General features: G+C 35.0%; 1 protein-coding gene across 5 annotated transcripts in view; it reads right to left on the reverse strand.

Annotated features, from left to right (window-relative positions):
* Positions 1-15372, reverse strand: part of LOC150097846 (uncharacterized) — a 452334-nt gene that overhangs the window by 424290 nt on the left and 12672 nt on the right. For 4 of the 5 annotated variants that reach the window (XM_090406148.1, XM_090406147.1, XM_090406146.1 and 1 more), the window contains exon 1: positions 2587-3221. The exons of the other annotated variant lie outside the window; for it this stretch is intronic. In XM_090406148.1, coding sequence (XP_090262274.1) covers positions 2587-3057 — 471 coding nt within the window. In that variant the 5' untranslated portion in view covers positions 3058-3221. Of the gene's footprint in view, positions 1-2586; positions 3222-15372 lie in introns of those variants that run through there. 5 annotated transcript variants of the gene reach the window in all.

Here is a 15372-nt window from a genome sequence, read left to right on the forward strand (position 1 = left end):
TGCAAATAGGAAAAAGAAGCACCAATCTGAAAATTTAAATTGATACTAAGAATCTAGAGCAGGTAGAAAACTTCACCTACCTTGGAGGAGTTATTGAGTTCAATGGTGAAATTACAAAAGATATAAACAGATGAATTAGTCAAACATCCCAAACTTTTGGACGACTTAATAAAATATGGACGTCAAGAGACATCAAACAAGTAACAAAAGTAAGAATCTATGAAACAATGGTCCTTCCAATACTCCTCTATGGAAGTGAATGCTGGAATCTCAAAAAGGCTGAAGAGAAAAAATTATTAGTTACTGAAATGGGTTGGTTAAGAAGATTACTTGGAGTATCTCTGCTGGATCAACTAAGAAATGAAGACATAAGGAAATGACTAAAACAAGAAATAACAATAATAGATAAAATCCAAGAAAGAAGACTGCGATGGTTTGGCCATGTGACCAGAATGGGAACAGAAAGACTACCATCTAAAGCCCTGAATACAACGATGGAAGGTAAAAAAAAAAAAGGACAGCCCAGAATTAGATGGATAGACAAAATAAAGGAGGACCTGAAAACCAAATCACAACAAGCGACACCAAACTGGACAGAATTGTTTGGACTCTCCCGTGACAGACAAAAGTGGAAAGAGCTCATTCGGCCTCATCATCATCCACATAGATGATGGATGAGAGAAGGAGAGGTCTGTGGACTTTTATAATATATGTATACTTATTCACACTCTAATGTAATATAATGTATATTTCTAATATATTTTTAATTGCTAATGGTATAAATCTCTCTCTCTTCAATGAGTCTTTGACTCCAGGAGAGTTGATGTAATAATAATATCCTTGAATCTGTTCATGCTTATGGTGCTTGGAAGAAATCAAGACAAGCTAGTCAACTTTGTTGAATGCTTAAGCATGATAATAAAGAGTCGAGAATGGGGCAGAGACAGCAATGGAGTTTTCACAAAATACAGTTATGCAAATATACATAAACTACATAAAATACAAAAATAAACTACATAAAAAAATGTACATAAACTACTTATGTAACAAGGATCGTGATGAAAAAAAAAATCTTCGAATTCAAAATACAATCCCAAATTACATTTATAGAGATAATGATAAGATCAGAAAAACGCTGAACATACTGTCATCTCTGCCATTTTAGAAACCAAAATGATAAAACAGCAAAATATATGGCACAAACATGGAAGGAATGTTGAGGGAATGACAGAAAAAAATGCCAAGATTATACGCATGTCCCATAAGAAAAATAAACCATGGAAAAAGGAAGAAGGGAAAACAAAATAAATTTTGAGGGTAAAGAGGCATATTACTTCTACATAACAGATGTAATTACGTGAGTTTTACATATTTTACAACCTCCTCATTTTAAAGAATGTTAAAATGGTTAATCGCCCATTCTCGTGTTTGCAATTGTTAACAGTTTTCTGTTAACCATTCTTTTTAGGTGCTATATAAAAGTCACTTGTTTTATATAAATTAAATATACTATTCTCATATTTTCTAGTGCTGAAGCTTCTGGGTGTCAGGGGGTATGTTATTATTTCTAATATTAATCGCAAAGAGAACGACTGTGATGACATTTGACCTAAATTTTTGTGAGAAATTGTTTCTTCCGGCTTTCCATATCTTTTAGGTAGATAATAGTACATATATTGCTATTATTAATATAACTATTCATTAAATGTCATTAACTGATCGCATAACTTTCCTTTTGTTACAATGAATCATGTAAGTTATTTATTAAATGAAATGCATATTGAAAGCACCAAAACGGGATCAGGAAGTTTAATTGTTTCGCTGTTAACTTCTTTGCCTTACGCAAGCGCTAGAATATGTAATACAAATCAAGAGCTTCGAGGGAACAGCGTGTTTATTTAAAGTAGCTAGTTTGGACATTGTGCCAACTTAAAGAGACTAGTCACAGTGCAGAGATGAAAAGTGAAATTACAATCTCAAAAATGAGAATTCCACTAAAAATCGCTCCAACTATGCTACACTTAATACGGACTCTGTCATTGCGTTCATTAAGTACTACAAGAATACACATTGTATTATAAGAAATATTGGCATTAATAAACTTTCCTGATGATCGCATACAAACATCCATAACTGAAGCCTATCATATATTCAGAAAGGGAAAGAGCGAAACAGTGACGGTCACCTCTCCACTCAAGGAGTCAAAGCAAAATATTCTGAATTAAATAAATGAAAAAAAAAATTGAATTTTTTTGAATTATAATTAAAGTTTGAAATAAATAGTATTATTTATGAGAAACCGAGGTAAATTCTATTACCGAAACTAGGTTACAAAAACCGTATAGCCTCCCACTTTCTTTAATATCTCAAATCTTTTTTCCCTAATATTCAGTTTTGATTTATGGTATCACATGGAGATTTTAAGAATACTTTGTTGCTTTTAAATGCGTAGGGTCAGAAACAGTTATTTCTTCTCTTCAACCCATCCCAAGAAATTCCTCTTAAATATTATTACGGAACACCTCCAATACAGCTCGCAAAGTATACTGATTATTAGTTTATTCATCCATATTCACAAAAACTTACCTCTGCGGCTGCTTTTCGTGATTTGACATTTAAAGCGGAGATCCAAGCATCCACTAACGGTGTGGTTACCGGTTGCACATAGATCCATGTGAACATGCTGTTCACCCACTGCACAACGTCTGGGTCATTACCTGTGGTTACGGGCACTGGAGCCCGAGAAGGTAAAGCGGTTATCCCCGTTACAGCTGTTGGGGTAATTAAGACTTCGTTCGAATCCTCGGAAATGCGGGTAGCTAATTCGTCTGTACTTGTTAATTTTTTATCATCTAATCCAGTTATACCGTCTGATACACTTTCCTTCACATCATTTGAAATTTTACCCTTCCTTTTGCGTAACTGCGAAGCCACAATATTACCAATGATGTACACAATAAGACCAAATAAAATCCACCCGAGTAGCAATAGATTTACTGTTTCCACCATTTCTTTGGATTCACCAGCATATACGAAGTCCGACAACTCATCCGCCATGTTCTAGCTTTTGTTAATAAAATATAAGATTAATGTTATGTAAGCCTTTATTTATTTTATTTGTTATTTAACTTAGTCTGAAGCAAACATAGGCTAATGACACACCGATAGGACTTCGCTGTTAGCAGCTCCCGGCAGATTCTGATCGATCACCGTAACACTACCACACATAGAAACAAATGACGACTACTCAGCAACGACCACCCACCAACGTTAAGTAGACCATGCTTATGACCATAAACACATATCGCCTAACACTAGAGGACGCTGCTATCGAAATCATGTCAGCTGCAACCGTTAGTGATTGTAAAACCGTCATTTTAAAGCTTCAAAAATATCACTTCAGAGTAGTAGTATCATTAATGTTTTTAATCACAACAAACACTACTTATTTGAATATATATATATATATATATATATATTCACAAAATCATTCACACACACACACACACACACACACACACATATATATATATATATATCTTCAAAAATACTCTATCGATTTAGTAATGTAAACTATATAATAACAAAAAAAAATCGTAAAGAGAGTGAAATCAATACTACCATTATATTACAGTTTTTCAGAACAGAAATAGGTTTTAATGTCCTTCTAAAAGTCAAAGTGAGAATACAAGAAATGATGATCCTTCGTATGCGTGACCTAAGGGAAAAATTTTTAACCGACAAATGTACTTATGAAATGCATTGTTATTTAAAAATTTAAATTACAATAAAATGAATATTATATTATTTTATAAAATTATATTTTAACATTTAAAAATAAATTCTGTTATTTAAATAAATTGTTGCAGTCATAAATCATAAATATTTCAAGAAAATCTTAAGAGCGTTCATAATAAACCCTGACCGAACCACTGTAAGCGCAAATTTTCGTTTCTTCTAGTTATTTCCGAGTTTTTGATAATTATAACTAATGAAAATAAAATTAATAAAAAATATATATTCAAATTTTTGTGACATTGAAATATAAATGAATTTGTATAAATTACATTATCGTTGTAATTTATACTATATGCCTCAAGATTATTTCTTGAGTAAATGAACTATTTATGAGATAGACGATAATATAGAAATTGTTCCAGCAAGTACAGCTAAATTATAATTAAAAAAAAAAAAAAACTTCACACACCTCTCTCCTGAAAAAATCCTTGAATTAACTGATAGCTTGGGCTCACTATCAGTAAAGGGTTGAAAGTTAGAGGATTTTATTTGTTTATTATTATTATGTGAATAATAATAATAATAATAATAATAATAATAATAATAATAATAATAATATGCATTGGTTCTCAATTATTTTTCAAAACTATTATTATTATTATTATTATTATTATTAAAACTCTTTTATACCAAACAAGGAAGACAAAAACAGAGAAAAATTACAAGTTCCTGTGGACAAAGAATTCCTAGATATTTATGAGAAAGAATGAAAACACTCGAGTATACATAAATACAAGTGAATCCGACTTACACAGCCTACCAATAAAAAACACTAACTTTTCACATCCTTAAAAATAAGATTAGAACTCATTTAAAAACTATATAATGGAGATCTCAAACATAGGCGAACATATCCAGTCAGACAACATAAACTTCAAGGTCTTTGACTCTTTGAAGAAATGGTCAGACATTTCCACCAATGCCAACTTTACTATCATACACAAAAACATAAGAAGTATAAAAAAAACACTGGCTTATATTAATAACACAGTTCAATTATACCATGATAAACATAGATGCGCTAATACTGACCGAAGTTGCAATAAACGACACAGAAATTTACTCATACAACATAAATAATTATCAAACCTACAACATATGTAGACCAAACAAAAGAGGAGGTGGCATCGGGGCATTTATCAAAGAAAAATACAATGTGACTGAAAAACAAACTCACTCGAACATGCGGAAACACAAATAGCCACAATACTATCAAATACACAATAAGCACAAGATACAGACCCCCAGATAATAATCCACTCAGTTTTCTTCACGAGTTAGAAACATGGCTAAGCGGCATCGAACCTCGTACAACACACAGGCTCATCCTAATAGGAGACATTAACATAAATACGCTTGACCACGCTTCTTCAACCACTAAGTCAGTACAACATAAACCCTACCATTAAATCCCCAACAAGAGAAGAAATACTCAATAACTCACTAACAAAATCATGCATTGATCATATCGACATACGGGCTCCCATCCATACATATATATCATCAGTAATGAACGTTAAAATTGCCGATCACTACTTTGTCTCAACTTCGTTTTATGACGTTTCCTATCCCGCCTCCCACCACCACTAAAGTTGACAAAACTCGATCATACTAAAGAGCATTGTCGATAACCAAGTTAAAAATACAGACTGGAATTCCCTACTTAAAATAAATGATCCTGTAACATTATACGAGAATTTTCAACTAAAGTTCGCAGAAATATACAAAAAAGCAACAAAACCTACACAAATGAGGAGACAAACAGACAACAATCCATGGATAAATGACGACATACTAAATACTATTACTATAAAAGAAAATCTATGGAAAAAACTTAAAAAGTCACCCAGTAACACACATTATTATTATTATTATTATTATTATAAAAACCTCCATGGAGTCAAAGACTCATCGTGGTAGGTCCACTGTTATACACACAGTTTATCATACTGTGCCTTAAATATATTCACTGTCTCTGCACACACCACACTCTCGTGCAAAACATTCCAATCACTCACCACTCTCCATGCAAAAAACCTGCTCCTCACTCCCTTGCTCACACCCTCCTTATACAGCTTCCAGGAATGACCTCTTGTTCTCCTGCTATCCTCACCCATTCTGTGCTAAACCTCCCCGACGTTAATCTGGTAATAACCACTCAACAGCTTATATGTCTCAATCATATCCCCCCCTCCTCCTTCTATCCACCAATTTCTGCAAATTGCATTTTGTCAATCTGTCTTCATACTCTACATTCCAGAGACCAGAAACCACCTTAGTCAATCGCCTCTGAACTTTTTCCAACGCAATTTCATCTTTTTGAAATCCAGGTGACCAGATCTGTGCACAGTAATCCATATGTGGCCTGATCAAAGCCTTATACAAAGGAACCATAACATCCTTGTGGGAATGATGCGGAGGACATTGACTTGTAGAAGTCAATGTCCTCCGCATCATTCCCATTATCCGCTGTGTTGTCTTCACTATTTTAGTAACATGTCCCCGAAATTTTAGGTCCTTGTCTACAATCACTCCCAGATCTCTCATTTCCTCTACCTCTTCCAAGATATTCGCACCGATTGTGTACTTTACATCCCATCTCTGCTTCCCAAATTTCAAAACCTTACACTTTGAGACATTGAATTGACATCCCCACTTATTTACCCATTCAAGTCCTCTTGCAAAGCTACAGCATCCACACTACTCCTGATAGCTCTACCCAACTTTGCATCATCTGCAAACAACTGCACGTCACCATTCAGACCTCTCCAGATATCATTTACATACAAATTAAACAGCAATGGACTCAAAACAGACCCTTGAGGTACACCACTAGTAACTTTCCTCTTCTGGGATATCGCTCCTCCATAGACAACTCGCTGATATCTATCAGACAACCAATCTCCAATCCAGTGAACCAATCTACTGTTCAGCCCCATCCGTTCCAATTTAATTACCAGCTTGTCATGTGGCAATTTATCAAACGCCTTTGCAAAATCTAAGTATACCACTGTATATGCAATACCCTTATCCAACGCATTTGTCACTTTATTATAAAAAGTAAGCAGGTTGCTAAAGCATGATTTTCCTTTAGTAAATACATGCTGGCCACCAAAGAGTATTTTTCTGTTGTCAATCCAATTCTGAACTTTATTCCTAACTAACTTCTCTAATACCTTGACCACAACTCCAGACACACAGACTGGTCTATAATTCAAAACCTTACTCTTATCACCTCCCTTATGAATTGGAACAATTTTACCCTCTTTCCACTCTTTTGGAACTTGACCCAGTGAGATACTCATGTTGAAAAGATATACAAAAGCTGTTGTTAACTCTCTGGCACATTCCCTCAAGACACGTGGTGAAATAGCATCAAGTCCCACAGCCTTATTTACATCAAGTCTATTCAATTTACAAACCTTATACAAAAACACAAGAAATCAACTAACAACGAAAATTCGTAGGGCAAAAAGACGCTACTACTTCCAAAAATTCATGGAATATAAGGACAACATTAAGCAAACATGGGCTACACTCAACGAAATAGTAACTCGAAAAAAGAAAACTTCAGCACAAATTTTATTGCAAAAAGCTTCGGTCAGGACACAAACCGAGAGGCACTAGCAGACTCATTCAACCATGCTTTCACAAACAACATCACACAACTCAAAAATGACGAACTACCAACGATCAACAAAAAACTACCGACACAAAGTCAACAACAAACGATGTATTTTCCACCCGTAAGAAAACAGGAACTGAAAAAAGCAATCCTACAACTAAAACCAAAGACCACTCCAGGAATAGACAAAATAAGACTCGCAGACCTTATAACATACTTCGAACAAATAAATCCAATACTTTTGAAACTCGTGAACATAATATTCGACACAGGCATTATTCCACAACACTAAAAACTGCAGTAATTACGCTAATATACAAACATGGCAAAAGAAACGATACTCAGAACTACAGACCAATAGCTACACTACCAGTCATCTCAAAAATTCTAGATAAAATAACACACACACCAGACTACAGAACTATTTACAGAAGTACAACATCATCTCACAAAAGCAGTACGGCTTTCAGAAAACATTACTTTATTAGAAGACATCGCCCACACAATAAACAAAGCTCTCGACAAAAACAAGTACGCCGTCCTTATACTGCTGGACCTAACCAAAGCATTTGATACACTTCAACATGACATACTACTCACAAAACTATACTCAATAGGTATAAGAGGAATACTGCATACATGGTTCAAGAACTACCTCTCAAACAGAACACAAGTAACAAAAATAGGTACATGTCACAGTCGGAGTATACAAATAAAACACGGGTACCTCAAGGTGCCATATTATCACCCACTCTATTCAACATATACATTAACGATGTTCATAACATATCCATAAAAAGTCAAATATTTCAATACGCTGATAACACTGCACTACTAGCAATCCACACAGACATTAACACAGCTCTCTGCATAGCACAACAAGACCTAAATGAAATCACAACATACTTCCACCAAAACGCAATTCTAATCAACGGCACCAAAACACAGATGTTGACCCAAGAATCATACGCCCCGCATCACTATCGATACATTGTCACACATACTGCTGCATTAACAACAGAAATACCTGCCAATATTCCGAAATCAAACCTGTAATACACGCAAAATACCTCGATTTCTATATAGATTCCCACCTTAAATGGACAAAACATATAGAATACCTACACACCAAACTCCGGATCATCGCAGCAAAACTCTTCCAAGTCAAAGACATTATTCCATCCAACATAAAAAAAACTCCTATATCACGGTATCTGCGAATCCCTACTCAGATACGGAATAACAGTCTATGCAAATACATCAAACAGCCACCTAACAAAATTAGAAACATTACACAGAAAAATCGTGTCAACAGTGATCTGGACACCTTACACGCAACAACCAATATCCGACAAGCACATGGCGATACACAGAATTCTGTGCATTAAAAACCTGAAACACTACATGATATTAACAAGGAATTACTTCAAATCACCTATCGAAACAACAGAGACACATATCGTATAACACGACCTACAACAACTCTCTACATCCCCACACCCTTCAACAACTCATACGGTTCTTTTGTGAGATCACACCAGATATCCACACAACTCAATAACCTAGCAAGAAATTTAAAACACATAGATAACTACAGAACAATAAAAAACGAACTCCGGAAAATATACCAACAACGTTAAGATACCATTAACACTAATATACACATCACAAATCACTAGCATCCAATGCCTACATCCCATACATAAACAGTAGCAACAACGCAACAACATAAATAGTGAAGGCTAAATCCCACTCTCTTCATTAAAGCTAACCCAAGCTTCGAAGTAGGTGGGATTAACTTGCCTCACTCATCTATAAGTAATCCTTATAAACAAATGCAGAAATTTGTTTGTATAAACACTCTTTCTCAAACTTTGGGGGAAAAAAAATTATACAAAACATTCTGTATAAGCTTCATTGTTAATATTAGAAGAACATGTGTTGTAAATACATAATATAAAGATAAAAAAGTAGTATTAAAAAATTTAATTGAAATCCAATGTAGAAATTGCAGCACTTAGTGCTGAACTCTGTAAAATTATAAGGTGCAATGTCACACAAGATGTTTATTGTATGTATAAATATTTTAGCAATCAATAAAAATTATCAATAAATTAAATATCACAAATATAATAATTATATAAAAATATAATAATTTGTGTTATTTGAAAATTAAAGATTTTTATTTTGGTTATGAAAAAAAAATATTAGTCATTCATTATACAGAAAATTCTGTACTATCTTCATTGTTAATATTAGAACATGTGCTGTAAATACATAATATAGCGTATTATTAAAATATCAAGTATTATTAAAATTTTTAATTGAAATCCAATGTAGAAAATTAACCATATATGCAGTACTTAGTGCTGAATTTTGTAAAAATTATAAGTTTGAATGCCACTCAAGTTGATCATTGTGTATGTGTAAATATTTTAGAAATCAATAAAAATAAAAATAAAAAAAGTATTAAGATGTCCGCGCGATTAGTCTAGTGGTTGTACGCTTCGCAACCATATACCTGGGGAAGGAGTGTCCTAGGTTCGATTCCCTTAGAAGACGTGAGGAGCTCAAGGATCTCAAGTTAGCCGTGGGCGTGGACAGTAGGGTTTTTTCCCCAGTTTATCCTGTGGTTTTTCATCCCACAAAGCAGGCAAACCGGCCTTGAGAACTCAACACTACAGGATATAGAATACACCGGAGTGTAGGGCTGATCACCATATCCTATGAACGGCTTGAGGTTCGATGATTAATAAACCCTCGACACCGCAAGGTAAAAGAAGGTAAAAGGAAGATGAGATAAGATGAGATTATTAAGAGATACTTCCAGGGACTCATCGAGGCCACATACTACATCACCAGCTATCATGCTTATTCATGAATTCATTCACCCTGCTTGCACGCACGCATACACACCTTCCAATGGTAATCCATTCCAATCACACACCACCCAATCACACAGAAAAATCTAACCCTCACCCCATTCTTAGCAGAATTCATTCTCAGCTTCCAAGGATGCCCTCTTGTCCTTTCCCTACCCTCCATCAAATGAAATCCTGTATGACAATTTCGAAAGTTGTTAGTCTCAATCATATCTCCACTCTTTCTCAAGTTTGCAGTGCAGTCTAAAAATTCTAATTCTATCTTCATAATCAGTATTCCACAATCCTGATATCATTTTTGACACTATCAGAATCACAATGGAAACCAAGAGACAAGATTTGTGCATCATAGTTCAAGCGAGGTCTAATGAATGCCTTGTAAAGAGGCTAAATAGCATACTTATCTTCAGCATTGCAATTAACTTTTGAGTTATATTTGCAAAATTTGCTATATGACCCCTGAACTTCAACTTGCTATCTACTAACACTCCAAGATCCTTAGCCTGTTCAGTTTTTTTCAAGCATAATCCCATCAGTATATGACAGTGAATATCTAATCACGACAAAGTACATGACTTTCCATTTACTGACATTGAACTGACATCCATTTTCCCATGCCCACAATTCCAGCCTATTCAAATCATTTGGCAAATAGTTATATGTCGCATGTCATATCTTTCTTGGTGTCATTAATGTACAGATTAAACATATGTTAATATTTTATAATCCAAACCCATATTCTCCGATTTATGTAACAGTCTTCCATGCTATATTCTGTCAAAAGCCTTAGCAAAATCCAAAAGTATCATGGTGTATCCATTCCCCTTGTCTAGCTCAATGGCAATATTATTATAGAATGTAGTAAGTTGGTCAGTAAACCCATGCTGTTTAATGCAATGTAGAGATTCACTGTCAAACCATTTCTGAAGGAGAGACCTAACCAATTTTTCCAAGATCTTCATCACCACTCCTGAGACACAGATTAGTCGATAGTTTGATACATGGCTTTTTGCACCACCCTTATGCAATGGAATTACCATACGTTCCTTCCATTCCAGCAGAATCTTCCCTCTTCTGAGACTCAAATTACATAGCCTGGTAAAAGGAATAGCCAGTTCAGCTGAACACTCTTTTAGCACCCGTGCTGATATCCCATCAGTCTTGCTGAATTCTTATTCAGTTTGTGCAAAAGTTCTAATACCTCCTCTTCATACACCTGAGTTTCTTCACAAGAGGTAGCAGTGAACTCAATGTTGCATACACTAGGTTGATAACTTTTAGCAAACTTGGCATTCATTAGTTGAATAATCTCTTCTGCATCTGTCATCCTCAGGCCATCTGTATTCAGAAGAGCTATTCTTTCTTTTGCTTGCAGCATATCGATAAAATTCTCGTGGATTGTCTTTAGCTTGCGGAGTCAGTTTCTTTTCATACTCAGCTTTCGGTACAACAGTTATGATTCTTGTGGTCTGCTGCTTATAATTTTCATGGCAGACATCATCCTTATGCAGGCAGAATTCTTTCCACATCTGTTTCTTACAAATCTCTTGCTTAATGAGATTATGCATCCATTTGACTTCGATCCTATTTATTCTTCGAACTCTCGCGACACATTCTGATATTGATCATTTAAGTATTTTTTTAAATGCTTTCCATGAACTGTCGATATGCTTCCCATCCAGCAACTGATACCATTCCGCTGAACTCAGTATACTCCTCAGTTGGTAATTATTTCCAGCTTTGTACCTTAACATGTAACCTTTTCTGAATGGAACATTCATAAATTTAGTCACTTCCAAAGTGTCACCAACCGGAAACAGAATAGTTACATCTTTAACTCAAATATCCTCTGACACTATAATTAAATCTAACACTCTTTGACCTCGAGTTCTTTCTGTAGGCATTTTCCAAATATTGATTAGGTAGCAGTAAAATCTCATGAGAAGAATGAAAGTGAATTTATTAAGCTGTTGCAGGACAACTTCCTCAACAATTCAATAAATTCAGTTTCATTCTTCTCATGAGATTTTACTGGTATCGAATCAATATTTGGATAATTAAAGTCTGCCATTATGATTACTCTTTTCGTGTCCATCGTCTCTATTTGGGGATGCATTTCGTCCTCATTAGCAACCGATCCACCAGGTCTGTAATAACCCACTATGTAATTGGTCTTGTTAGATTCCACCTCACACGAGATGGCTTCAAACTCACTGCCACATGAAATACTGTTGGTAGTAGTACTACAATCATAGATCTCAAATCTAACTGGATTCAAGTCATCCGATATCATTAGCAGCACGCCTCCTCCTCTCCCATCCTTCCTAAAAATACTGTACCATTTTACGCTCGATACCAGTTAGTATGTCTGATTCTGATAGCCAGGTCTCACTAATGCCTACAACCTGAGGTCCCAACATATTGACCATGGCAACAAACCTTGCCCCTTTATTTTTGATACTCACTCCTAGCATTCATATATAGATATAATAAGCTACCTACATGTTCTCTTGTATGCAGTCTGCATGACACATTTGGACAATTTGCAGATTTCTATTCTTCTCTAGTGCCTTATACATGCAGGCACTAGAGAAGAATAAGGCACTTGTGCCTTATACATGCAGACATCTTTGCACGTATTTGATGGTCCCGAACCGGACGAACACCAAGTCGAAATCGTTCTCTCCTCATAATCATTTCCATCATAATGCCCATTTCCCGTAATTAGCACAATTATACAGCAATCTCTATATTAATCAGCCTAATGCGTTCTTTAAAACAGGCGCATTATTCAGACATGCACTAATCGAATATAATAACCTATGGGAAAAAGTGTAATTCGTTCATCAAATTTCTTTTTTGAACCTTAATTTTTTTTATAAAAGAATTAGGATATGTCTCAGGGCCTAGTTAAAGGAAAATCATGAAGCTGAAAAACAATAAAACATATTCAGAATATAAATTTATTATTCTGCTTCTTAACAAAGAATTGAGCTAACGTAGTTTAACGGGCATTCTGTTTCTTTTTTAATACAACTGACAGTATGGCCCTATTGCCTCTTCTACTCTTCTGCAAATTTTGCTGAGTCTCTCTTCACCAGGGTCAGCCTCTTAGCCTAAGCATTGCTGCTTAAAAACTTCGGTTGCACGAAAAATATTTTCAATTTGTTTCTGTGAAATTTTTTTGGGCTTGCCAGTGATTAAATTTTCTTCATGTTATTCAGGATCTTCCCGCTGTGCATCTAAATTTAACAGGTCGGAATCACTCAGTTTCTCAGAATGAGATTTAATCAACTAAGATCGTTTGAAAAGCCTCTAAAATCATTTGCACAATGTTGAAGAATGTGCTTCCAAACGGCTCGCATATTGCTAGCAGTAATTTCATTCGACTTTGCGACTTTATAACTAGGCTCAAATTTCTTTGATTTGGCCAGAAATGTCTTGGAAGACATTCGCTTCCAAGAAAGGCCGGTTTCATCTACACAATTTTATTCAAGACCTCTGGATAATTTGCGGCCACCTCCTTATCTGCACTTGCAGCTTCGCCTGTGATTAGAACATTATGTAGGCCAGGGGTCGCCAAACTTCTTTGACCGTCGACCCCTTCAAGAGTTTCTTACTTTTTATCGACCCCCCTCTATTTTACTATTACGTAATTATAATAGGACAAGCAGAAAAGACGCTTATGTGAGTTTTTAGATTGTTTATTTTATAGTTACAGTGTTTATTGTATGTATAATATAGTATATATTATTATATTGGCTTAACGTCAAAAGGATACGTTTTTGTTTTTTTAGGAGATTGATAGGAGAGATAAATAATATATATAAAATATAAAATTTAATTTAGATAACAAAATAACAATAATACAATCTTCCTATAGGTACATATAGGATGTACAAAACTACCAGCCCTGCTCAACTCTTCAACATAGAGAAGTTTAGTTCGTGAATGAATAACGATTGAATTATAATATGTATGTTGATGAATTTTAGAACATTAACGCGCAAAAATGAGAACTGGGATCGAATACGTGTAAGTATAAGTAAATAAGCAACCGCGCACGTGTTGCAATCCCTCTCCCGCCGCGCCGAAACCACCGACATCCGTTTATTGGTAAATACGTCATTTTGGTTTATATGATTGGCCTCCGTAACTATTTTCATGACCTTGCTCCATCTTACAGGTCCTATTCATGTGACTGTTCCCACGATTCACTCTTAATTGCGTTGTCATTCAGGATGGAGGTAATCCAAGTTTACCGAATTAAATATTACCCGTACAATGATGTCTTATATTTTTCTATCGACCCCCAATCGGCCCCTGAGCCCGAATCGACCCCTAACAAGGTTATATCGACCCCTGGGAGTCGATATCGACCACTTTGGCGACCACTGATGTAGGCTGTTTCTCTTTTTGAAACGCTCAAACTACCCAGCGCTAGCGTGGAATTCTTCTTCTTATCCATCATTGATAGCTCTTTCTTTCAAGGTTACGAAGAGAATTAATGCTTTTGATTTAATAAGGTCATTGCTTAGCGGGATCCGTTTTGGTTTACAATCTTCGATCTAAGTAGAAAGAAGTCTCTAATTCAATCATTATAATACTTTATTTCGAGTGCATGCATGATGAACTTGAAGCAGTCTCACCTTTCTCTTTGTATTCAGCAGCTTTGCTTAAAATTGCTCTTATGATTGATTGATTCACCCATTTTTGTGTTCTTGTTCTGTCTTTGCTCTGGATTCATCTTGTTCACTTTTCTTTATTATTTAAAGTTTTTCTTCCAATGCGATTACTTTTCGAATCGTTTTCACACTTCCACTTTTTTGCTCACTAATTCTTTTATTCATGATGAAAGGATAGGAAAATACTTCAAAATAAAAAAAAAAAGTAAGGAAAACAATTACAAAGGAAACACGAGATATGATCAGCAAAATGCTTATGTAATTAGCAGAAGACATAAATTTTAGAGGTAAATTTGGAACAATGTGTACATGAAAATAGTGAAGTATGCCATTAAAAAATAACTTTGTAAAATTTTTTTAATCGGTAACTAAAATTTATCAT

Source organism: Typopeltis vanoorti, chromosome 16, assembly GCF_054136105.1.
Source record: "Typopeltis vanoorti isolate ZY-2024b chromosome 16, IOZ_Tvanoo_1.0, whole genome shotgun sequence".
Classification (NCBI taxonomy): domain Eukaryota; kingdom Metazoa; phylum Arthropoda; class Arachnida; order Uropygi; family Thelyphonidae; genus Typopeltis; species Typopeltis vanoorti.